Source organism: Balaenoptera musculus, chromosome 19 (assembly GCF_009873245.2).
Source record: "Balaenoptera musculus isolate JJ_BM4_2016_0621 chromosome 19, mBalMus1.pri.v3, whole genome shotgun sequence".
Lineage (NCBI taxonomy): Eukaryota > Metazoa > Chordata > Mammalia > Artiodactyla > Balaenopteridae > Balaenoptera > Balaenoptera musculus.
In genome coordinates, this window is record NC_045803.1 from 12,059,929 (window position 1) to 12,084,549 (window position 24,621).

General features: G+C 60.3%; 2 protein-coding genes across 4 annotated transcripts; both read left to right on the forward strand.

Annotated features, from left to right (window-relative positions):
• Positions 1-793: 793 nt before the first annotated feature.
• CD79A (CD79a molecule) lies at positions 794-4,164 on the forward strand. The gene is made up of 5 exons (XM_036834203.1): positions 794-918; positions 2,281-2,574; positions 2,824-2,942; positions 3,495-3,563; positions 3,708-4,164. The coding sequence occupies exons 1-5, from the start codon at positions 843-845 to the stop codon at positions 3,819-3,821; spliced, it is 672 nt and encodes a 223-aa protein (XP_036690098.1). The 5' UTR covers positions 794-842; the 3' UTR covers positions 3,822-4,164.
• Positions 4,165-5,287: 1,123 nt separating this feature from the next.
• On the forward strand, positions 5,288-24,266 carry ARHGEF1 (Rho guanine nucleotide exchange factor 1). 3 transcript variants are annotated; one of them, XM_036834697.1, is made up of 31 exons: positions 5,288-5,419; positions 9,858-9,900; positions 9,998-10,081; positions 10,590-10,703; positions 12,649-12,747; positions 13,090-13,132; positions 13,340-13,586; positions 14,043-14,072; positions 14,350-14,449; positions 14,599-14,695; positions 14,771-14,806; positions 15,043-15,180; positions 15,925-16,030; positions 16,655-16,666; positions 17,290-17,457; positions 17,729-17,874; positions 19,348-19,494; positions 19,816-19,898; positions 20,130-20,255; positions 20,360-20,474; positions 20,595-20,695; positions 20,837-20,914; positions 21,129-21,204; positions 21,288-21,455; positions 21,952-22,039; positions 22,180-22,266; positions 22,627-22,694; positions 22,785-22,871; positions 23,285-23,448; positions 23,527-23,629; positions 23,942-24,266. In XM_036834697.1, exons 2-30 carry the CDS (start codon positions 9,871-9,873, stop codon positions 23,608-23,610), a joined length of 2,922 nt encoding a protein of 973 aa, XP_036690592.1. In that variant the 5' UTR covers positions 5,288-5,419; positions 9,858-9,870; the 3' UTR covers positions 23,611-23,629; positions 23,942-24,266. The 3 variants fall into 3 exon arrangements, with proteins under 3 accessions (XP_036690592.1, XP_036690591.1, XP_036690590.1); XM_036834695.1 differs by lacking the exon at positions 5,288-5,419 and adding an exon at positions 6,513-6,645; XM_036834696.1 differs by lacking the exon at positions 16,655-16,666 and having other exon boundaries at positions 5,320-5,419.
• The last annotated feature ends 355 nt before the right edge of the window (positions 24,267-24,621 follow it).

The following is a 24,621-nucleotide window of genomic DNA, read 5'->3' on the forward strand; positions in this document are numbered from 1 at the left end:
CCACCACCAGACTGTATAAACTGGGCAAGTAACAGTGATGGTGTTCCCTCTCTGTGATGGCCTCAGTTTCCTCCCCTGCAAAATGGGGGGTGGCCTACCTTGCCCACTTGTGGAGAGGCTGAAATGAAAGAACACCAGGAAAGAGCCCTTCGTGGCCCTTTGGGTGTCGGGAACATCAACTTATGTCACAACATCAGGGAGATATTTTTATCCTCATCTCTTGAATTAAAAATGCCAAATCTTGGAAAGGGAAGCCACCACCTAGTCACGGAGCTGGTGGGCCTGCCTCATTTATTCCCCATGAGCATTAATAGTAACTAACATTTACTGAGCACCTACTACATGCCAGGCCCTGTGTTCAGTGCTGTGCATGCACAACCTCTTTAAATCCTCTTTTCCAACCCCAAGAAGGGAGGACACGGAGGCTCAGAGAGGGGACAAGTTTTGCCCAAGGCCAGTGAGAGGCAAAGACCAGGCTCGGAACCACCCCCGTCCCCTGACCACCTGTGCGCAGCAGGCACCCCAAACTCCGGCTCCCTCGGGCTTCCTTTCCAGTGACGAACCAGGCCTTAAACCAACCTCTTCCCCCTACCCAAGCAGCCTCCTCTCGGGGGAGTTGTGGCGGCCACAGGTGCAGGGAGCAGTTCCTCTCCACTCATGGCCTGAAGCCTCCCGGCAGGGGCTGCCCCCAGCCTGACAACCAAAGGACCCAGCAGTGGGGCCAGTGGAGCCCATCTCCGCAGGGCTGGGCAGGAAGTGGGGCGGGGTTTGGGGCTTGGCCGAGGTGGGATCTGGTATCCCAGGGCCGCTGCAACCCATACAAAACAACCCACTGGGAGAAGATGCCTGGGGGTCCCCGAGCCCTCCGAACCCCGCATGCCTCCACCTTTCTCCTCTTGATCTTCGCTGCTGGCCTGGGTACGTGGTCAACAGGCAGGTGCTTGGGGGAGGTGGTGGGGGGACTGGGAGACTGTTGAGAGGGCCCAGGCAGTGGGGACGGGAGAGGAGCTGGCAGGAGGGGGGCTAGAAAAGACCCCGTAGAAACTGCATCTGCTTGACTGTCCCAAGCAGGCCAACGGGAGGCTGGAGGGGGGCTCAGCGAAGTTGAAGGAGCATCCCCCGGTGGGGGGAGGCAGGGCACCCCCTCGTCCCCCCAGATCAAAATAAGGAACTAAGGTTGCCCTTGACTGAGCTCCAGAGCTGGGGGCAGGGAGGGGACTGTGGGTAGTAATCAGCTTCAGGGGAGAAAAAACTTTCTCCTTCTCTGCCTGGAATCCCGGTCACCATCCCCTGCATAGGGAAGCCCTTCTCAGTGCTGGGGGGGGTGGCCAGTGACCTTCCCCCTTCCCCTCCCACGCAATGCCAGCTGGCAGGGCTGTGAACCACCCCGTTTGAGCGAGGAGTTGAGAGAGGTGGCCAGTCACCCCAAATTTCCACTGGGAGCTGAGTTTGGAGTCCGTGACCCTCAGGTTGCTGCCTCTTCCGCCACCTCTCTCCTCCTCCCGCCACAGACAGCCATGTGGACTGGCCCAGGGGCAGCGTGGGGGGGGGCGTGGGGGGGATAGTGGCACAAGAACTGGGGCTTCCCCAGCCTGGGCCACCCAGCCCCCTCCCGCCAACCACGTAGCTGAGGCCCTCCCCTAACGCCCAGCCCAGCCCAAACGCTGAACTCACCCCGGCCCCCAGCTTGACACACACAAAGTTACGCAAACGGAGAACGAGGGGCGGGCCCAGGGTCACAGGGCAGGACAGGCTCACAAACTGGCAGGAAGGGGCCCAGGGCCAGGAGGCCAGGGTTCGAACCCCTGAGCCACTCCTGCTGCCCTGGGCCTCAGCTGTCACACTTGTAAAATGGAATAATGAGAGAACTGACTTCTAAGGGTTCTGGGACAGTTATACACAATATATAAAGCGCCAGGTATGGGGCCAGGCTGGGGCTGGGGTGAGAAAATAATCTAGGAAGGCCTGCAGGAGGAGGTGATGCCCAAACTGATTCTAGAAGGAGCTGCCTGGCCAGGGGCCCTGCTAGCACGAGGGACCCAACTATCCAAGTGCCAGTGAGCTCCGTGGGGCCGAAGCTCGGAGCAGGTATGGAGAGGGTAGCAGGAGGTGGCTCTGGAGAGGCGAGTGGGGACCCCCAGCAGTGTGTCACTCACACTCTTCTGCACACACCCCCGCCACACACACATGCACACACACAGCCAGGAGCGCTGGAGCGGCAGGGGCCGGGCTGGGCCTGTGTCTCCATTCACGGTCCCTCACGCATTCGCCTCTCCGCAGGCCCGAGGTGCCAGGCCCTGTGGGTGGACTGGGGCCCACCATCGGTGACGGTGAGCATTGGGGACGAGGTCCGCCTCCTGTGCAGGCACAATGGCAGCAACCCCAACGTCACGTGGTGGCGCATCCTCCAAGGCAACTCCACGTGGCCCCCTATGATGGAGCTCTCAAGCCTGGGCCCCAAGGGCGAGCTGATCATCCAGCAGGTGAACAAGAGCCACAGGGGCATGTACAGGTGCCAAGTCAAGGAAGGCCAGAAGATCCAGCGCTCCTGTGGGACCTACCTCCGCGTGCGTGGTGAGTGCACATCACTCCACAGCTGGGGCCACTGGCTTCCTCACCTGTGACGGGGGGTGGGATGGAGCCAGTGCCTGCAGCTCCTGCATCTCGGGCATCCTCACTCCCCGGCTCACGGCACAGCGGCTGATTGATTTTCTCACCTGCAAGGTGGGGACTTCAGTGGTCTTGGGCCTCGATGGGGGCGTGGCCAGGAGGCGAGGGGAGGACTTGAGGGGCTGGGCTCTGAGCAGCGCTCCCTCCTCGCAGAGCCACTCCCCAGGCCCTTCCTGGACATGGGGGAGGGCACCAAGAACAACATCATCACAGCCGAGGGCATCATCCTGCTGATCTGCGCCGTGGTGCCTGGGACGCTGCTGCTCTTCAGGGTGAGCCACGCCGGGGACCAGCGGCCCCCTGAGTCCGAGGGTCCCGCCTAAAACTTGACAGAATGGCAGCACCCACCTCACAGGGGCTGTGAGGGGGTCAGGAATTTAATATAATGAAAGCATTTCACATGGCGCTGGGCCCGGAGGGGCGTCCTGGCTCAGTCTCCCCTCAGGGCTGTCCTCACGTTCCCCGCCCCCCCACAGAGATGTCCAACTCTCCCCCTCTACCCAGGAGTGCCTCCAGATGTAGCCAAGGCCAGGGAAGATGGGGGCTGGTGTCCTCCCAGAGTCTCTGGCCAGCACCAGTCTCTCTTTAGGCCGCGGGGCAACTACAGCCATTTACTATTATTGCTGTTGTTATTCGTGGAGAAGAGCAGGCAGTGGTGACAGCCAAAAGGACACTGGCTTGGACCCAGAGAGACCTGCCACTTACAGGATATGTGGCTCTGGGCATGTCCCTTACCCTTTCTGGTAAAGCACCTCCTGGCCTCCGTGAGGGTCTGAAAACACATTCTCTCCCCCCATTCACGGAGGATCCCAATCCCCCAACAGAAACGGTGGCAGAACATGAAATTCGGGGCAGATGTCCAGGATGACTATGAAGATGAAAATCTTTATGAGGTCAGTGGAAGGCGGGGGCAGGTGCGGGGCAGGTGCGTGTCTGTGGGGTGGGCGGGGCTCTTACGGGGCCCCTCCCTGAGGTTGGCCGGGAGCAGGGACCCAGGCGTCAGGGCCCGGAGGCTCACCACCCCGTTTCCACCCCAGGGCCTGAACCTCGATGACTGCTCCATGTACGAGGACATCTCCCGGGGCCTCCAGGGCACCTACCAGGATGTGGGCAGCCTCCACATCGGAGATGTTCAGCTGGAGAAGCCGTGACCCAGCCGGGCTGCCCCACCGGCTGTGCACCCAAACCGTGTCTCACCCCACTTCCTTGGAACCCGCTCTCTTTTCACAATCTCTCCTGGGAGTATCCTGACTCAACTTCCCCTTTGGGAGTGTCTACTCTTCTTCCCTCTAGACCGTCCTCATCCCCTCCCCACACCCTAACTCAATCCTCCCCTTACTGCCTTTCCCAGGCTCCCCTCCCATCCAGCGGGTAATGAGCCCTTAGTCGCTGCTTCTAGGGGAGCTGATTGTAGCAGCCTCATTAGTGTCACCTCCCCCCCTCCCTGCTCTGTCATGGCCACTTAGTGATAATAAATCCTTCCCAACTGCAGACCTTCGCAGGAGTCACAGATCTCATGGGGACCACTCCCCCTCCTCCTCTGGGACCCAGAAGTCCAGGACCTCAGCCCCCTCCTCCCCCAGCTCCTGACCACTCCCCACACCTGGGACCAGGTAGCCAGTCTTGGCTGTCCCCTGAAAGAACCAGGAAGTGTCTTGGGAAGGGCCCCAACCCAGGCCATGTGCCTGAGCAGAGGGGGACACAGAGGGGACCCAGATAACCATATTCACTTATGCATATTTAAGTCCCAAAGACACAGTAGACTGTCTGGTGAGACTGGTACCAAATTCTGACCATGGCCACACCTGCTCTCTGGGAGTGGCCTTGTAGAAGTGGGATTTGGAGAGTCTGTGGCCCTAAACTGGGGATGGTGGGGAAATCCAGAGGCGGTTGACAGAGAGGGACAGAGATACAGAGTTTCTGAGCTAGAGAGGGGAGGGAAATCGAGACAAAGATAATGGTGGAGAGACAGAGCAAGTGAATTGAAAGACACTGAGGAGAAAGGGTATGAGAGAGAGACAGAGAGACAGCAGGAAGAGATAGGAAGGAAAGAAGGGTCCATAGAAAAATGGACATCGAGAGGCTGACCCCTAAGACTCCAGGGAAAGCAACAGTTGGGGAAATGACTGATGGCGATGCAGAAAGATCCAGACCCAGAGATGGGGAGAGAAGGCTCTGGGGGAGAAAGTGACAAAGAGTTGAAAAGACAACGGGGAGAAGCAGGGGCCCGTTAGCGGGAGGGAAAGACCTCAACGGAAAAAGAGAGACAGACACAAAGAGAGGAACACGGACAGAAACACACAGAGGCAAAAAAAAAAAAAAAAGAGAGGAAGACCAAGAGACACACAGAGACGGAAAGCAGGGGCGACTGCTGCGCAGACTGAGGCGGACGCAGGGCCCCCAGCCTCGCCAGGGAGGTGATGGCCGACGCCAGGCATATATGAGAAAGGTGGAACCCGCGCCCTGCGGACGGGCAGACGGACGAAGCCGGCAGCGGTCGGGCGGGTCCCGGGCGGAGCGGGGAAAAGAGGGGCGGGGCTGGCGGCGAGAAGGGGAAGGAGGCGGAGGTGCCGGGCGGGCCCGGGGCGCGGGCAGGAAGCGGGGAGGGGCGGCGGGGCGGGGGCCTCCGGAAAAACGCCCCAACTTCCTGCCCCGCCAGAGCCAGGAAGCGGGAGCCGGGACACCGGGCCCGGGATCGCCGAGCCCGACCTCGGGCGCCCCGCCGGTCACCTCCCCGCGCGGACACCAGGTACACCATCCCTGGCCCCGCCCGGCCTCTCTTCCCTCGGCTGCTAGGGGAAGTGGGGAGGAGGAGGGAGGGGGCTGGGCGCTGCCGGCAGTGGAGCGGCCTCCTCCCGGCCCCGCTGAGCCAGCAGGCGCCCCTCCCTGGGCCTCAGTTTTTCCATCTGTCAAAGGGGACAAAGAGAGGAGAACTAATACTTGCTCAGTGCCCAGTAGGTGAGATGAGGGCTGCGAGCCGGGGGTCAAGGCTTCCCAACTGTCTGGCGGAGGACGGATGATCACTCCCATTGCACAGGTGGGGAAACTGAGGCCCAGGGAGTAAAACCGACTCGTCCCAGGTCACATACATCGTGAGACCGAGTGGAGTTGGGATTTGAACTCGCAGGTGCTTTCAGCTAAGCGCCGTCCTCCAATCCCGCATGCTTTAGAGCCACCCAAAACGAAAAACGACAATAACAGGGTCATAGGCCGCTGTGAAGCTGAAAGTTGCAGAATGCGTTTGAAAGCATTTTTTGGAAAGGTCTTTTTCTGGGTCATGAGTTATACCCTGGGAGATGGGTTGCAGGGGAACAGAACTGGAGATCTTTTCCCATTGTACAGATGGGAAGACTGAGGCCCAGGGAGAGTTAATTACTTTTTCCAGGTTCCACTGCATGTCAGATGGGAAGGTATGCTCAAACCCAGGATTTTTGCTTTGCGGCCCCAGCGGGAAGTGTGAGGCGGGGTGGGAGGCAGTGCAGGGAGAATTAATGTACGAGCGTTGGGAATTCAAACGGTCCCAAGTTAGGGCGGAAAAATAGGGTGAGGATCCCAGTCTGGGGGCTAAGGGCCGGGGCGACTCGGTGTTCTCGGATTGAGCACTGGTCTGGGGGCTGGAACCATCCCCAACTCTGGCCTGGGGTCGGGGGGCAGGGGGCAGGGGGCGGGGCCCAGGAGAGTGACGGGGGCAGTCGAGATACGGAAACGCCAGCCCTCCAAGGTAGGCCAGAGCGGCCCTATCTGGCCAGCGTGGCTCAGTGGAGAGCTAGAGCGGCCGGCAGGAGGAGTAGAGTCTCTTGGGCTGGAGCCTGACAGGAGCGGGCTAGAGCGGCTGGCGGGAGGAGTGGAGCTGGAAGCAAAGGTGGACTCTGGGGTGGCTAGAGCGACTCGGAGGCGGGGGTGGGGGAGCCCGGAGCCGGCGCGCGGAGGCTTCGGTTCTGGCAGCTGTGGTGCTTCTCCTCCGACCCGGAGCAGGTGAGGGACGCGGCCCCCGGCGGGCGTCACACCCTGACTCCACACGTCCTCCCCAGCATCCCTGACCATGCACACTGCCACGTTCCCTGTAGGATTTGGGGCGGTGTACACCCGCCACGTCCTGCATATGATTTGGGGCTCGTGTAGACCCGCCACCCTCCATGTAAATTACAAGGTCCTACAGACCCTCCAGGTTCCTGCTGCTCCCCCGCCCATGGAGGTCCGGCTCCTTACAGATGTGGGGTTTCCATAGATCAATAGCATCCGCTAGAATCCGGGGCCCTGTAGATCCTGGGTCTCGGGGACCACCACACTCCCCTATAGAATTCTGGTCCCCTTTTAAGTCTCCAGAGATCCCGTAAACTGGCTTCTTTCCCTTAAGGACTTATGATCCTGTGTTATCCAAGGATCATTGTAGACCCACCATATGTCAGATAGAATCTGGGTCCTTATGCATTCCAAGGGCTCACCTTGACTACTCTGTATTTTAGGTTCTTTAAGGCTCCTAGAGGTTCTTGGAGACCAGGCTCATCCACTCAATATCTTATAGACTCTGAGCCCTGCATAGAACCCAGGCACCCATGTAGTCCTCACACATGCCCGCTTTGCTCTAGGACCCCCACCCATAAAGATCTTCTGAACCTGCCCTCATCTCCACAGCCCCATGCACATAGCACCCCCTCTGCTGGACCCCAGGGCTTGTCAGCTGCCTTTAGATCCATCTGACCGCTTCAACCCATCATTCTCTAGCCTTTGTGGGACGACGCCCCACCTTCTAAGCAACCACCCCCCTCCCCAATCCTCTCTGAGCCCCAGGCCTCTGTGGGGCAGCTGAGTCCAACCTGCACTCCTGCCCAGGCCACAGTGCCCACATACCCCTGACTCCCAGACACCATAGGGAAACCTGATGTGTCTCAGCTTTGGTTCAGATTTCAGTTTCCTAAGGTCGGGGTGGGGATTCCCCATGCTCCAAAGCCGTACATTCTGGGAGTTAAATGCATAAATTCTGGAGCCAGACTGCCTGGGTCGGAATCCTGGCTCTGCCTCTTATGAGCTGTGCTGCACTTTCCTCCTCTGTAAAATGGGGATAATAAGAAGAAGACTGATTTCACAGGGTCACTGAGAGGACTGAGCTAATATCTATGAAGCAGTAATACTGTTCCTGGCACGTATTTAATGGCATTTAGTGTACATTAAGTGTTAACTATTATTTCCTATCATTGTGATGAGGAATAAAAGAGATAATACACATCAAGTGCATGTTCCAGGGCCTGCCTGGCATGTAAACATATGCTCAGATAATGTGTGTGTCCTCACCTTTGCCCTTTTGGAATCTTCCCTGCCTCTGTCAAACTTTTCCACCCCTGAGTGGGATGAGCAGGGACCCTCCATGTCCATGGTCATGCTTTCCAGCCCAGAAGTTGCAGCTGATGGCCCGGTGAAGGTTTTCTTTTTCTTTCTTTCTTTCTTTCTTTATTTTTTTAATATTTATTTATTTGGCTGTGCCAGGTCTTAGTTGCGGCATGCGGGATCTAGTTCCCTGACCAGGGATCGAACCCAGGCCCCCTGCATTGGGAGCACGGAGTCTTAACCGCTGGACCACCAGGGAAGTCCCCGGTGAAGGTTTTCTATCTCGGATGGGAGTAATAATAGATGGGGTGCTTGTGGTTTTGAGGGTTCAGTGATTTACTCTGTGAGAAGCACTTAGAGCAGTGCCTAGCACACTGTAAGTGTGGTGTAAGTTCAGCTCTCATAATAAATTACTATTATTTTTCTGTCTTGTTTTGCAAATTTATTTATGTGAACATTTAACAATACTCAGATCTTAAGTCACCCAAGCTTGGATGTTGAACAAATACACTTTATGGAAAAGAATAAAAATGAGGCCTGCTTGGGTGAACCCATAGGATGGCATTTGGACACTCCAGAAAGCATCATTGTTTAATTATCATAATCAAAATCCAGGCTGCCATTTATTGAGTGCTAGGGAGGAGGCCTGTGGAAGAGGGAGAAGGGTGGGTCTCCAGCGACTAGGGTTATAAATAGCTTTGGGCTGTGGGGAGAACCCCCCCGCACGGGTCCACCCCACCCCTGTTTCCACAGCGCCTTCCCACCTGACACGGGCTCGAGTGGCATTAGTCAGACTAATTAAGGACACAGAAGATGTCAGTGGGAAGACGTGGGGAGAAGTGGAGATTCTAAGGGAGACAAGATGGGAGAGACAGCGAGAGATGGGAGAGAGAGAGACGAGAGACAGCACATGAGACAGTGACGCAGACAGGTGCGGGGACAGTGGCTGCAGGAACCAGATGTGGGGAGACAGGCAGAGACTGAGGGGGAAGACGGAGCAAGAGAAGCAGGGGTGGGACCTAGCAGAGGGGAGGCGGGGACAGTGGGAAAATGAGACAGGTCTGAAGGAAAGGCGAGAGAAAATGAAGAAACGGGGAGAGGAGAGTCAAAGGCATGAGGCAGATTCAATGAGAGGCGGCTGGGGAGAGGCGAGCCGGCAGACACAGAGACAGACCGGACAGGTGGACATAGGGTGAGAGAGATAGACACCCCCTGGGATGGGCTCTCTGAGGACCATCCCTTGTTTTCTGGGATGGAAGCCGGAAAGATGCCAGGTCCCTGAGGGGAAGAAGTGGGGCCGAGGACTCTTGGTCCTGAGGGAGGAGGGTTCAGAGTTTGGTTTTCTCGTGTGGAGAGAGTTGGGGGTTGGGGGATTTGCCATTGTGATTTCCTGTCACAGGAAGCAGGGCTGGTGGGTTCAGAGACAGCATCCTGCCCCAAGCCTGTCACAGGTCAGAGCAGAGCCCCCGTGCCCCAGTTATCTCCCTCCCGGCTCCCCTTTAGCCTTTCCACCTCTGCTGGCCCACAGGCCCTGCCTCCTTAGGACCCAGCCCCAGCCCCTCCTCCATCGGGGACCCGAAATCGCAGGCTCTCCCGGCCACAGCTCTCTCACGGACCCGGGCTCCTGGCCTCCAGCTTCCCCCCCGCCCCGACCCCACAAGGCTCCCTGTCCTTGGGCTCCCTGCCCTGGCTGGCCTCTGAAGGGCTCTTTGTCGCCACACAGAGGCCCCATTGAGCTGTGGAGGCCGGGATGGGGGCGGAGGCTGTTTACTCACCTTGGCACCTGGGCCAGGAATCTGTGAGTAACCGCCCTGGGCCGCCCCCTCCCACCCCTCTAACCGCGGCCCCTCCTCTTCCCCCAGCCCTGCAGAGCCCATGGAGGCCGAAGACGTCGCCCGAGGGGCGGTGAGTGGAGAGAGCGGAGAGAGCCGAGGGGTGAGGGGACTGGGGGGCTGTGAGGTGGGGAGCTCTGTGGGCTGAAGCCATCCCTCCCCTTCCACAGGCCCCAGGGCCCCCCCGGCCCGGCCTGGTGCCCATCAGCATCATCGGGGCTGAGGACGAGGATTTTGAGAATGAGCTGAAGACGGTGAGAGGGAGGTGGGGTGGGAGAGCTTCTGTCCCAGGCCCCCTGGGGCCCCAGCTCTCAAGTCCCGTCCTCAGTGTCCCCTCTCCCACCTTAGGTCCTGTTCTCTGTCTTCAGGTGCTGTCACTCGGCCTCCTCTCACTGCCCATCTCTCTTTCTTTAATCTTCCTGGTACCTCCTTCCTCATCCCCTCACCCCATCCTCAGTGCCCCCCCCATTACAGCACAGACTCACACCCTGTTTAACCCCAGTTTTTATCGCTGCCCCCGCCCCCTAATTACAGCACAGATCCTCATTCCATCTCTCCTGATTTCTGTCCTCTTCACCCACCACTGTAACATTAAATCTCATACATTCTCCCCAACCCCTGACTTGCCACCATCACAGCAGAGACACCATCAGCACCCCACCTGCCAGCTTGGATCCATCGGGAAGTGCCAGGGAAGAGGGAGGGTCAAGCCCCAAGCCCCTCCTCTGCTCCCCACTGTCTCACTCCCATCCCCGCCCCCAGAACCCCGAGGAGCAAAACAACCAGTTCCAGAGCCTGGATCAGGTGAAGCGGCGCCCGGCCCACCTCATGGCCCTCCTGCAGCACGTGGCCATGCAGTTCGAGCCAGGACCCCTGGTGAGGGCGGGGCTGGGCAGGCGAGGGGCGGGGCGGGGCGGGGCGGGGCTGGGACCAGCCACAGTGCTCAGTGCGTTAGACCAGCGAGGATGAGCCAGGCGGGATCCAGAGCGCACAGCTTGAGAGCCAGGAAGCCCACCACGGGATGCAGACAAGGTTGCAGGTGCCCCGCGTAAATTTCTGAGCAGTGGGCGCAGCCCGGGAGAGCAGGCGCAGCCGAGCCTCGCAGAGCAGCGGAGAATCCAGCAGCCTGGCGGAAACCATGCCCCCGGCCCCCTTCCGTGCCCATGGCAGCGTCACCCATCAGTGACAGCGCCTTTTCCCAGACTCTGGAAATCAAATTCTCTGCATGTGCCACCAATCAGTCCTTCAGAGCTGGTGGTTGGGAGAAAACCGTTAGCCTCCTCGGGTCTAGGCGGCACAGTAGGCTCTGGTCCAGAAACAAGGAAACTGCTAAAAGCAGCCCACGAGGCAGAGAGAATGTAACGGATGACCCGGAAAACTTGTTATCGGGCAGAAAATACCCGGGAGGTGTGCATGCAGAGCCACGCCATCTGGGAGACACCTGCAGAGTCTAGAGCACCCAGCAGGTGACTTAGGGAGGAAGAAGCCATGACACCGGCTGGAGGGGGCTCTGTGGACCAGGGTCCTGTCCCAGGAAGACCCCGTGCAGCCCAGCACAGGCTGGGAGCTGGGCTTAGCCTAGGGCACTGCTCTGTACTGGAAATGCGTGGTAGATCCCTCCGGAAAACAAGGAGACTGATGGAAGTGGCAGGGAGGGAGGCCTGGGGGGGTGCAGAGAGAAGAGTGTATCGACTGACACCAAAGCTTCAAAAACTGGCAGGCAATCAGGAAATTGCCAGAAAAGTGGCTACCCCCTCCCCTGGTGCATGGAGGCTCTGGCCCTCTGGGCAAGGGAGGCCCCCTGCTGAGCCTGAGGGTTTCTAGAACTTGAACTCCTGGAATTTAGCCCAGGGATTGTGCTGACTGCCGTGTCCCTTTACAGATGTGGAAACTGAGGCCTGGCCAGGGGTTCGGCTGAGGTGACCCAGATGGCCTTCGGCATTTTGAGATTTGTCCTCATGCTGTTTCCTCACCTCCTTGGCTGGGGGAGTGGCCAGGAGATAGTCGTGGTCCCTTGGGCTGCTTCCTGTTGGCCTCTGATGGAGTTTTGCTTTATGGGGGCGTGGGGAGGGGGCAGGCATAGATTACTGGGGCGAGTCCTTAGCACACTGAGACCATGTCCCTTACCTGATGAGAGTCCCCCAGGAGCCAGGACAAGTTGGAGGCCCCACAGCATTGCCAGTGTCACCCAGCATAGGGCTGCCACGTAGGTGACCTCAAGGAGTGCTTGATGAGTGAGTGAGTGAGTGCCACTTGTCCTCCTGTTTATGTGCCCAGTGCCGCCGTGTACTAGGCCCTGTCTGGGACACAGATGAATCAGAACGTCCCCCCTGCCACACACACACACACACACACACACACACACACACGCACACACACACGCCCTCAAGTAACTCACGGTATTGCTAGGTAATGGGGAGCAGTAGAGACAGGCTGGCTGCCTGAGATCCAGTCCCAACTTTGTCACTTACTAGCTGTTTTCTCATCTGTAAAATGGGATAACGATCATCCTCCCCATGACTGAACAGGGTAATGCGGCTAAAGAGTTTGCACAGCGTCAGGTACACACCGAGCCCGCTTACTGTAGCTGGGGGTGGTGGTACTAGCAGCAGCAGCAGAGAGAAGACAGACCAAAGAACCACTTCACAGGAGAGAAAATTAACGAAAGCCGTGGTGGCCTGGGGAGGCAGGCGGGGGCCTGGTACGGGGATGGGGGACATCAGGGAGCACTTCACAGAGGGTTTGCGCCCTGAGCCGTTCCAAGGGGCAGTGCGGTTTGGGTGGGGTGGGAGGAGGATGGGTCACACTTTGTCTCCCCCAGCTCTGCTGCCTGCACGCGGACATGCTGGGCTCACTGGGCCCCAAGGAGGCCAAGAAGGCCTTCGGCGACTTCTGCCACAGCTTCCTGGATAAGTGTGCGGTGAGAGACACCTTCGAGGGGGCCCATCCCCCGTCCCCTTCACCCTGGACAGCCAGCCTGCTCCTCCCAACCTCCAACCTGCTGAGGGCAACGTGAAGGGCGGCCTGGTCTGGGGAGACCCTGTGCCAGCCTGGCCCTCCCTCCACTGCTCCCTCCCCTCAGAGCATCGTACCCACTGGTACTTGGGCTGCCATCCCATTGATCCCAACACTGCCCCCTTCACTGCCGAGTCCTCCCCTCCCTCCCGTCCCTGCCCCTTCACTGCCGAGTCCTCCCCTCCCTCCCGTCCCTGCCCCTTCACTGCTGAGTCCTCCCCTTCACTCCATTCTCTCCCCTGAGCAGATTCTGCGGGTGTCAGTCCCTCCCACCGTGGCCTTTGAACTTGGTAAGGAGAGGAGAGGGGATTTGGGGATGAGGAAGAGTTCTCTAGCAGGGACCAGGAGCCCCCCGGGAGGGAGGCCGCACTCTCATGCTCCCAGGACGGGATTGTTCTTCCTTCTTCATGGCCACCACAGCCCAAGGAAGCATAGCTGTCAGAGTCGAAGGGTGGGAGGGGAGTCACAGCCCAGGGAACTGGCCCCTGTCCCTGCAGACCGCACGCGGCCCGATCTCCTCTCCGAGGATGTCCAGCGGCAGTTCGTGCAGGAGGTGGTGCAGACCCAGCAGGCAGCCGTCAGCCGGCAGCTGGAGGACTTCCGCTCCAAGAAACTCATGGGCATGACGCCCTGGGAGCAGGAGCTGATCCAGCTGGGGGCCTGGGTTGGGCGGGACCGCGCCAGCTATGAGGCCCGGGAGCGGCACCTGGCCGAGCGGCAGCTGACCCACCTGGAGGAGATGCAGTGAGTGGGACCAGCCCCTCCGCAGCCCAGAGGGCGCCCTGTGCTGCCCCGTGCCTTCCGTTCCCAGGCTCCCTCTGCAGCTTCAGCGTTTATTTCCCAGCGTTTGGGTTCCTCCCCTGACTTCTGGGGCCCAGCCCTGGCATTTTAGTCCATCTGGTTTTGCATCTTCCCTTCCCAGCTTTGGGGTCCCTCCTAGTTTCCGGGTCTTGTCCACGGTCTTGCATTCAGGCCTGGGCTTTGGGTCCTGTCCTTGCAACTCTCACGACCCCGGGTGAGAGTCTGTCCTTCAGTGATTGTCCTTCCCAGATGCGTCAGCAGCAGCACCCCCCCCCCCGTCTGCCTGTCCTCTCTCCCTGTCCCAGCTTTGAAGGGGACAGCAACCTGGACAGTTGTGCTGGGTGGTCAGGGACCCCAGGCTTAGCAAATTTGTCACAAACTTCGTTCTTCTTCTTACAGACACACCATCTCTAACGATGAGGAAAAGAGGTGATGGAAGCAGAGAGGCCGGGGAGTTTGGTTTCCTGGGCCCGAGGGAGGAGGGCCTGCCTGCCTAGGGGCCTGGGCGTTGAGCAACATCTCTGGCTCCATCCTCTAAAACCCTCTCTCTCCCCCCCTTTGCTCAGATACTCAGCAGGAAGTGGTCATGGGGCTGGTGTGGGAAGCGAGCGGAGGGGAAGCTGTGAGGGTAGCAGGGCACCTGCGTCCGTGGGAGTGCGCGTGGCAGTGCGTGTGTCTGTGCGCCCTCACCGTCCCCTCCCCGCAGTGCTGCCGTGGTCAGCGCCATCACCCTGTACATGCGCCACCTCGGGGTGCGGACCAAGAGTGGGGACAAGAAGTCGGGGAGGAATTTCTTCCGGAAAAAGGTGCTTCCCTGAGCGCCCAAACCCGGCCCTTACCTCCCCAGAGACCCCCCCCGGGGGGCCTCGAGACTCTGCACCGCTGGGGTCTGATCCCTCTTTGTCGGCATCGGCACAGAAATGCCCAGCCCCCTCCTCCCCCCCACCTTCCATAGGTGATGGGGAACCGGCGGTCAGAAGAGCCGACCAAGACCAAGAAAGGACTGAGCAGCTTCCTGGATGCCGCCCGCTGGAACCGGGGAGAGCCCCAGGGTGAGGTGCCCAGCCTCGGCCCCGCCCCAACTTCCCCGTGCTGCCCCCACCTCATGGTCCCATCTCTCGTTTCAGCCCCAGACTTTCGACACCTCAAAGCTGAGGCTGATGGTAATAGTCCTGAAGCTAGAGCATCCATCCTGGGGACCTGAGAGAGGAGGGCAGGGGACCTACTAGGTCTGAGGGAGGAGGGGCGAGGGGCTGGGACTCCTGGCTCTGAGGGTGGAGGAGGGGTCTCCTGGGTGATGGGGAGGATGGGGCAGAGCCAGCATCTTGGATCCCCAGGCCTTTGTGGATTAGAGTTGCTGGACTCTCATATTCCCCTTTGTCCTTCAATGCCTCCCCAGGTGAGAAGCCAGGCCTTACAGAACGTAAGGGAGGTCTGGGGGTGCCCTCCCGGGACCGGAATGTCGGACCCCCTGGGCAGGACACCCCCGGAGTTCCTCTGCACCCTCTGTCTGGGGACAGCCCTGACCGGGAACCAGGTGAGAGTTTCCCGGGCCCCGCAGCAAAACGGCCCCTTGGTTCTCTGCCCTCCCTGCTCCTGGTCACCAGGGTTATTGGTAACCAACCCCTTCCCTCGGTTTACCCTTTCCACGGCTTTCTTCGCAAGCTCGTACCTCTATTCTGGTGACAGGTTGCCCCACCTCCCTGGACTACGTTTCCCATCAGCCCCCACGGCTTCATTTCCCAGAACCCTCTCTGAGTACATTACCAATCAGCCCCCCCTTAGATGGTGAGCCCGGCTGCTCCATGAACTTAAGGTCTCACACTCCTTGGGTGGCCCTCAGCCCTCTGGATCTCAGACTAATACTTGGCCAGGCCTGGGTTCAGATCCTGGCTGTGTGCTTGACTTGTGTTAGATCTTGGAAGTCACTCCCCGCTCTGAATCTCAGTCCCCTCACCTCTAAACGGGCACCTTCTCTTCCCACAAGTCCCAGTTGAGCGTCGGGAGAATGCATGGATGTGGAGGCATCCAGTCTCCTCCCCGAGTGCGAGGCTGGCACCCTAGTTTTGCAGCATCTTCACCCACTGAGCCCCACCTGCCCATGGCCCTGTTCTCAGAGGTCTTTCCATCTGTCCGCCTCCCACTGAAGTATAGAGCAGCCACTTGGTGTCGGCCAGGCACTGGATGGCTTTAGAGGCACGGAGGCCCCCAGGGTGTGGGTCTCACCGTGGCAGGGACCTTCCAGCCAGCCTTGCTTTCCCCACCCCCATTATCCCCACAGGTGTTGATGCCCTCCCCGAGCTGGGGGACCCGCCCCCGCAGGGCCCGGCCAGCCTGGAACCTGCAGCGCCCCTGGAGAGCACAGAGGAGGGTGCTGACACGGAGAGGTGCCCAGGGCCGGGTGCAGGGGAGGTGCCGGGCGCAGGACCGGGCTTATCCAGTGCAGGGAGGGTGTGTGTTGGGGGTCGCACTGCCACTTGCACCTGCCTGTCCCTGAGCCAAGCCGTCTCCACTCTGCCCTGCTCCTCCCTCTTTCCGTCTTCTCCCTTTTTCTTCCGCTCTCTTTCCTCATCTCCCCTTTCCTTCCTTCTTCCTCCCTTTTTCCTTCTCTTCTTCCTCTCCTTCCTTTTTCACTGATTTTCTCTCTCCCCCTCCTCCCTCTCTTTCTCTCCTTTCCTCCCCCTTCCTCTTCCTCTGCTTTCCCTCCCCTCAGCTCCTCCTGGCCCCTCTCCCTCTGCCCCCACCCTCTGCCCTGCACTTTTCCATCTCTTCCCCCTTCTCTTTTAAGTCTCCAGCCCAGCCGCCTTGCTCCTGCCTCCCAGTGCCCCTTCCCTCCATCCCCCAGCCCTCTGTGCTCTGTGCCTGGGGGCCCTGTCCCCCTCACAGTTGGGGGGCAGGCTCTGCCCCCTGCCTGTCCTTGTGCCGCTGCTTTGGGGACCCTTTGGCGGGTGGGGGAGGTGAGTTGGGTTCCATCTGTGTCCACCTCTGACCCTGTGCCCCTCTCTCCCCAGAAGGTGGAAGAGGTGGGTGCCTGGGCCCTGGGTGGGGGGAGGGCTAGCCCCTCCCCCATTTCTCCCAGCCCCTCCCCTCTCCCCATGGGCCACCCCCTCCCCTTCACCCCTGTGAGGGGTGGGTGGGCACGCCACCCTCAAGCCGAAGAGCTAAGTATTGAAATCCCCCTTCCCTCCCTCAACTCCTGCCTCTGTCCCCATCCCCCTGCCTCAGGGAAGGGAGGGGTCAGTTTTGTGCTCCATACTGGGTTCCCCTCCCCTCCTCCACCAATTTCAGTATCCCTTCTGGCCACCCCCCTCACTGCCCCAGCACCCCAAAGTCACACTGGTCCTTCTGACTCTCTCCTCTCTTCTGTTGCATGTTTGATCTCTGTCCTGGTCTCTCCCTGTCTCTCCCTGTCCTGGTCTCTCCCCATCTCTGTCCCTGTCTTGGTCTCTCCCCGTCTCTGTCCTGGTCTCTCCCCATCTGTCCCTGTCTATCTCTGTCCTGGTCTCTCCCCGTCTCTGTCCTGGTCTCTCCCCATCTGTCCCTGTCTATCTCTGTCCTGGTGTCTCCCCGTCTCTGTCCCTGTCTTGGTCTCTCCTTATCTCTGTCCTGGCCTCTGCCTGACTCTGTCCTTGGCCTCGGGGTCCAGGCTGTCGGGGCGTCTGGGGCGCTCGGAGAGCCTGCGGGTGAGTGACCGCCGCCGGCCGTCCCGGGGCAGCCTCGGGGCTAAGGGCCGGGGTGGGGGCCGCTCCCGGAGCGACGTGGACATGGACCCCAGCTCCGCCACGGCCGTGCTTGGCCCTGCCCGACGAGCCACGTACGTCACTCCTCCCCCCCATCCACTGAGGCAGCCTGGAGAGTCAGGGAGGCTGGGGTGGGGGGTCTTTGCCAGAATCACCAAGAACTGGGTATCAGATGCTGAGGTCACTGAGGGCCTCCAGTGGTCACAGGAGAGGGGTAAGAGGCTTCTTTCCAGATCTGGGGGCTGGTCTGCAGCCCTAGGGGATGGGGTTGGACACTATAAAGGGTTGAAGGCTGCTCTCTGGGATGCCCTGCGCTGGGGCCCTAATGAGGCCTCTGTCCCACAGCCCCGAGCCTGGAGATGAGGGGGAGCCGGGCCGATCGGGACTAGAGCTGGAGCCAGAAGAGCCCCCCGGCTGGCGGGAGCTCGTCCCCCCGGGCACCCTGCACAGCCTTCCCAAGAGCCAGGTGAAGCGGCAGGAGGTCATCAACGGTGAGTGCCGCCCCCTCCAACCCACTGCGGCCGAGGACACAACCCAGCTCCAGCAGAGTCAGACAGGCGCAGGGAGATGTCCGTCTCGGTGTTACTTACACCGGGCAGAGCTTGAAGGCAGCCCGCTTCTGACAGAGCACCGTTTGTTAAGTAAATTGTGGAATATTCCATGGAACGGGAATGCGGCCATTGTTGAAGTGACATTTCCAAAGAATTTTTTGTAGTGCAGGACAGTGTTGATGTTAGGAGCCAGAAACGGTCTATAAAATTGTATTTCTAGCGTAAGCCTTTGTTTCCTTATTTGGGAAATGTGGGCAGTGATAGTTCCTACCTCAAAAGATTGTCATGAAGATGAAGATGAGATTAGTGTGAAATGTTCAGCAGTGGTGGGCCCAGGGTAAGAGCATTCAGATGTAGCTGTTGTTATGACTGTGATCTTCAGCGCTCAGAGGAGAAAAAGATTCCCACCCAGAAAAGTTTGGGAAGATAATCAATACATTAGCAGTGCTTACTTCTGAGCAGATGATGGGAGTATCGTTTTTGTCTCGATTCTGTGCTGTGATTTCAACTCATTTGTGTGTTGAGGGGAGTTTGGCAAACGTACAGTACTTTTGGAAGCTCATTTGGAAGTTAATTTACAGATTACTTAATAGTAAGAAGGGTTCTCATTCAGAATTTTTAGGGCAGTAGATAAATGCTTTTTGGGTCACAGATCCTTCTGAGGGTCTGATCAAAACATCAGCAGTGCTATCCGATAGAACTTTCTGGAATGATGGTAACATGCAATACCTGTGCTTTCCAACATGGTAACCACCCGCCATATAATGGCTGTTGAGTGCCTAAAGTGTGGTGAGTACAACTAAGAACTGAATTTTGCATTGCATTTCATTTTAATCAAGCAATATTTGAAGAGCTGTGTGTGGCTCGTGGCTACCATGTCGGACAGCATAGCGGTTTCTCTCACCAGAAAAATATACATACGTAACACACAAAATGGTACATTTAGTCTCCGGGGACTTTTGGGGCCCCTGGAACTCAGGCCATCAACCTGTGCAGAGAGGGGGGGTCATTGTGCCAGAAACTGAGCCTGAGAAAACTTGCTGGACGGTTAGACATAAAACACAGCTGCAGGCTGTGTTAGACATAAAACACAGCTGCAGGCAGTGAGGAGACCAAATTGTCTCGGTTTGCCTAGGACTGTCCCAGTTTTAGCACTGAAAATCCCATGTGCCGGGAAAACCATGGTGCGGGGCAAACTGGGACCATTGGTCACCTTGGCTGGCTGCCCCAGCCAAAACAGAAAGGCAGTGGGGCTGAGGAATTCTCAGTGGCTATTTCAGGGGCAAGTGACTCCACCCCGAGAGAATCATCCCTGTCCCGTCCCCTCCTCCTCATTCCCCAGCCTGCCTCTGAGAGTGCCCCCCCATAGTTTGCACGCTCCCCAACCATGCCTCCTGCCCGGTGGCCCTGCAGAGCTGCTGGTGACAGAGGCGGCCCACGTGCGCATGCTCCGGGTGCTATATGACCTCTTCTACCAGCCCATGGCGGATGGGGGCTTCTTCTCCCTGGAGGAGCTACAGAACATCTTCCCCAGCCTGGACGAGCTCATCGAGGTGCATTGTGAGTGCAGGGCTGTGGCCCTACGTCCCACTGCCAGCTCCCTCCTTCGTTGCCTTGATGACAAACCCTGGAGCCTGGTCTCACGGGCAGCCTCTGTTCCAGCTCTGGGGACGACCCCACCCCAGAACCCCAGAGCTCACATTCTAGGGACACATCATCAACAAGCACGTGGTGGGGAGTGAGGGAGGGACAGGCCCACCGGCCCCATGGATCAGACACACCCACCTGCAGCCTGACCCCCCCCCCCACCAGCTCCCGACCAGCTCTGCATCCAGTCTCACGGGCCCTGACAGCACCCCCTTTCCTCTCTGCTCCCCGCAGCCCTGTTCCTTGATCGCCTGATGAAGCGGAGGCAGGACAGTGGCTACCTCATTGAGGAGATCGGAGATGTGCTGCTGGCCCAGGTGAGGGTGCCCAGCCTAGGGCCACCCCCTTCCCCTCACCCCGCCCCCGGCTCCTGGCTGGGGACCTGAAATCCAGGCCCCAGGAGACCAGGTCTCAAGCTTTCAACCCCTTCAAGACCCAGGGGTCTGGGCCCCTAACCTGTCCTCCTGTCTAGGCTGCCATCCCCACGTGAGGCCCCGCTCCCCCCAATCCCACCTGAGACACCCTCCCTGGCCTGAATCTTGCTGTAGTTTGATGGTACCGAGGGCTCCTGGTTCCAGAAAATCTCCTCCCGCTTCTGCAGCCGCCAGTCGTTTGCCTTAGAGCAGCTCAAAGCCAAACAGCGCAAGGAGCCTCGGTTCTGTGCCTTTGTGCAGGTGAGGCAGGGGTCTGGGCCCCAGGGTCCCAGGGGAGGGGGGCCGGCGTCCCGGTCCCCAAGGCCCGCCGCAGCAGAGCCGCCTCAGCACTGCCGCCCCCGCAGGAGGCCGAGAGCCGTCCCCGGTGCCGCCGCCTGCAGCTGAAGGACATGATCCCCACGGAGATGCAGCGTCTGACCAAGTACCCGCTGCTCCTGCAGAGCATCGGGCAGAACACAGGTAGCCGCAGGCCCTGCCCCATGCTGCTGGGCCTCCGCTCTCTTGTCTCTAACCTTGGCCTAGGGACTGGGAGCTTCCAGGGTTGGGGTTCACCGGGGCTGGTCTCCCCCTTGCCTGCAGAAGAGCCTGCGGAACGGGAGAAAGTGGAGCTGGCGGCTGAGTGCTGCAGGGAAATTCTGCACCACGTCAACCAAGCCGTGCGCGACATGGAGGATCTGCTGGTGAGCCTGAGCGGGGCCCCGGGCCAGGGCAGTGGGGCGCGCGTGTGCGGGAGCCCCGGCTTGTCCCCCTCGGGGTCGCTGTGGGTCGGCCCCAACTCTTGGCTTGTCACGGTGACACTTCCCTTCCCTTCCCTGCCCCAGCGGCTCAAGGATTATCAGCGGCGCCTGGATTTGTCCCACCTGCGGCAGAGCAGCGACCCCATGCTGAGCGAGTTCAAGGTGGCCCCGCCCCCGGCCCACCTGCCCTCCCCTCTCCTCCCCTCCGCCCCGCCCTGGGGATTCTCTGATAACACACCCAGGAAGCCAGAGGGGCCCCTCAACCCTGACCCCGTGCTCATTCCCAGCGGGGCAGCCCCTCCGGACCCCATGGTCATCCACGCCTTCCCCTGCCCCGCCCTCGCCTTCACTGACCATCACTCCCTCCTGCCTCCAGAACCTGGACATCACCAAGAAGAGGCTGGTCCACGAGGGCCCGCTGACGTGGCGGGTGACGAGGGACAAGGCTGTGGGTGAGCACCAGGGCTGCGGGCGGGGGGCCGCGGGACGGGGCTGCCAAGCGAGGGTGCTGAGCACGGGCCTTGCCCCCCTGCAGAGGTCCACGTCCTGCTGCTGGACGACCTCCTGCTGCTGCTTCAGCGCCAGGATGAGCGGCTGCTGCTCAAGTCGCACAGCCGGACGCTGACGCCCACGCCCGACGGCAAGACCATGCTGCGGCCGGTGCTGCGGCTCACCTCCGCCATGACCCGGGAGGTGGCCACTGGTGAGGCCCCAGGCGCGGCTGTCCCCGAGGCAGGGGAGGAGCCCTCCACAGAGCCCGGCACGCGCGTTCTGCCCAAGGCCGAGGCTATGAGAAGGGGGCCCTGGGCTGGGCACGGCCAGGGCCCCAGGCCGGTTGTGGATTTTACTGAGCGAGATGGGGAACTGCCCCAGGTTTTTGCACAGATGAGCAACCAGTTCTAACTGGTATTTTGAAAAGACGCCCTGGCTGCCTCTTGGGGGTTGTAGGCAGCAGGGGTGGGAGCTGGGAGCCCAGTGAGGGGCCATGGTGGGGGGAGTGGTTCCAGGGGTCTCATAGGTAGAGCCAGACTGGGGGCTTGTTTCCTGTTTAGGTGAGGGAGGGCTCCGGAGGGAGGCACGGGGGCGGGGGCGGTGAGTTGAGTTGTGGGAGCCACAAGGTGCCACCATGATGGGGGCCTTCCCCAGGAGCATGTTGGGATGGCCCTGGCTTTGAGCCTCACCTCTCCCTCTCCCTGCAGATCACAAAGCCTTCTATGTCATTTTTACCTGGGACCAGGAGGCCCAGATATACGAGCTGGTGGCCCAGACCGTGTCGGAGCGGAAGAAGTGAGCAGCTCTGGGTTCCAAGAGTGGGTGGAGGAGGAGGAGGCCCAGGGCCCAGGTTCTCTGGGGACAGGGGGTGGGTGGGAGGTCCTGGCACAGGGTCTGGGGGCTCTGACTGCCCAGGGGCTGCCCTGTCTCCCCAGCTGGTGTGCCCTCATCACTGAGACCGCCGGATCCCTGAAGGTCCCTGCCCGTACCTCCCGACCCAAACACCGGCCCAGCCCCAGCAGGTGAGGGGGCCAGGGAGGCAAGTGGAGGGCAGGGGGCAGCTTCCCTGTGTGTCCCCATGACCTGAGCTCCAGCCCAGTCTCCACGTGCATGTGTGTGTCCGTGTGTGTGTGTGTGTGTGCACGCGCGTGCCTGTGAAGGTGTGTACACGCGTGCGCCGACCCTACCACGGCCCATCTGTCTCCTATCCAGGCCTCTCTGTCTTCCACCAGCCGGGCCTCTCTGTCTCCCTGTCTCCCAGCCTTGACCTCTGTCTCTGTCTCCGGACCTCCCTGCCTCCCCACCTCTAGTTCTCTGTCCCCCTGCTCCTGCTGCCCACCAGGGCCAGGGCGGCGGGGTCACCCAGCACTTGCTCCCCCCAGCACCCGTGAACCCCTGCTCAGCAGCTCTGAGAACGGCAACGGTGGCCGAGAGATGCCCCCGGCTGACGGTGAGCCTAGATAGAGGGGTGCCAAGTGGGGGTGGGGTGTCCACAGGAAGCCCAGCAGGATCTGAGTCCCCTGCCTGCTCCCCGACCCAGGCCGGATGGAGAGAATCTTCAGCGCCCTCCTGCCCTTCTGCAGACCAGGCCCTGAGGGCCAGCTCGCTGCCAAGGCCCTTCAGAAAGGTAGCTCAGCCCCACCCCCGCAGGGCTGCCGCCAGCCGGAACAGTGCTTTCCAACCTGCTGTATGGCCAGCCGCCAGAAACAAATGCACCAAATCCACCTCCTGCACGGCCCGACCCTGCACCACTGTCCTTGGTGGCCCCAAGCCCCTCTTTTGCAGCCCCGCCCCTTCCTTAACCTTCAGTTTAGCCTCTCCCGGGACCCATCTCCGTCCTCGGTGCCCTCCCGCCCCGCCCCCACCCTAGCCCCAGCCTCACCTCTGCACCCCCTTTTGCAGCCCCCAGCCCCTTCTGCAGGTCTGGCCAACCGGAAGCTCACTCCCACCCGCAGGCCCCTGGCCTCTGTCCCACCCCTCCCCTCCCACCCATCCCAGCCCAAGCCCTGCCTCTGACTTTGTCCCCTTGCCCCTGTCCAGTGCTGTCCCTGAAGCAGCTCCTGCTCCCCTCGGAGGAAGACAGCGGGGTGGGGCCGCCGCTCGAAGGCGATGGAGTCCCAGGGGGCGGCCCCCCAAGCCCAGCACAGCCCCAGGAAATTCGGGAGGAACTGCTCAGCCTGGAGGAGACCATTAAACAGCTGGAGGTGGTGGCCTTGGGGTGGGTGGGGAGGCGGGGGCTGACTCAGTGGAGGGACCCTTCTCACTGACGATCCCCCAACCAGGAGGTGGAGGAGGAGTTTTGCCGCCTGAGACTCCTCCTGTCTCCGCTCGGGGAGAACACTGTCCCCCAGTCTGGCTGTACCTGAGGCCCCCTGCCCCAGGCAGGTGAGTGGGGGACTGGGGGAGCCAGGCACTGCCTGGGGAGGAGGGACCAGAGTGGCTCCCTCAGGCATTCGCCGCTCCACAGCCCCATCCATCTCTCTCCCTCTGTCTTTGACTTTTGCATCTCCCCACTCTGCCTCCTGCCTCCCTCCATCTGTCCGTCTCTGTCAGTTTCTGTTTCTCTGGCTCTTTTGTGCTCCTTCCCCACCCTCCCTTTCTCCCTGTCTGTTTCTCTCTCCATCTCTCTCCTCTTTCTCTCCATCTCTCTTCCCATCTCCATCTCCCTTCTTCTCCTCCATCTCCCCCTCCCCCCAGGCCTTTCCGCAAGAAGGAGAGGGCCACCGGCCACTGCACAGCGCAGCATCTCCAACCCCAAGGGCCTGAGGAGAGGGAGCCGGGCTGCCAGGGCCACGCCTAGGGGGGCCCAGCTGGGATCACTGCCCCCCGAACCTCCCACTGGCCTCGGCCTTCTCTCCCTCCTGCTTGGGGGACTCAGGGCTTCATTCCATGGGGGCACCATCTGGCCCCCATTCCTGGGCCATCTCAGTATTGCCCGGGGGGGGGCCAGCCCCCACCCCCAAGTGCCTTTGCTCTGTTTTTATACCCTGAATTGGAGGTTTATTTTTTAATATATATTATCTAAGGAGAGGTCTGTGTTTGTGAGGGCGGGCAAGGGCCCGGGCGCGGTGTCTGGAACGCTCCACAACTGTCTGGCATCACTTCCTGCGTCTGTCCTACCCCGTCGCCTCTGCGCCTTTTGCCTTTCTCCAGTTGTTCATTCATTCGTCCCTGTGTCTTGACAGTGACTCCCCAGGCCCCTCCCAACACCCCTCCCAGCTCCCACCCCCGAGCCCCCTGGTCACCCACGACGACGCTGGGCACCCTGCATCTCACACTTCTTTCTGTTCTTTTATTTTTGTAGTAAACTCTCTGGAGGTCGCTGGTGGGGGTCATGGGGTGGGGGGCCCTCCTGGGTGGGGGCTGGGGGCGGGGTT

What these genes read in the sequence shown, in the direction of transcription:
- CD79A (XM_036834203.1), top strand. Translation starts at nt 843, where the DNA reads ATGCCTGGGGGTCCCCGAGCCCTCCGAACCCCGCATGCCTCCACCTTT. An exon ending in GATCTTCGCTGCTGGCCTGG is followed by an intron (nt 919 to 2,280) that starts GTACGTGGTCAA and finishes GCCTCTCCGCAG; the next exon opens with GCCCGAGGTGCCAGGCCCTG. An exon ending in GGACGCTGCTGCTCTTCAGG is followed by an intron (nt 2,943 to 3,494) that starts GTGAGCCACGCC and finishes ATCCCCCAACAG; the next exon opens with AAACGGTGGCAGAACATGAA.
- ARHGEF1 (XM_036834697.1), top strand. Translation starts at nt 9,871, where the DNA reads ATGGAGGCCGAAGACGTCGCCCGAGGGGCG. An exon ending in CCATGCTGAGCGAGTTCAAG is followed by an intron (nt 20,915 to 21,128) that starts GTGGCCCCGCCC and finishes TCCTGCCTCCAG; the next exon opens with AACCTGGACATCACCAAGAA. An exon ending in GACCCGGGAGGTGGCCACTG is followed by an intron (nt 21,456 to 21,951) that starts GTGAGGCCCCAG and finishes CTCTCCCTGCAG; the next exon opens with ATCACAAAGCCTTCTATGTC.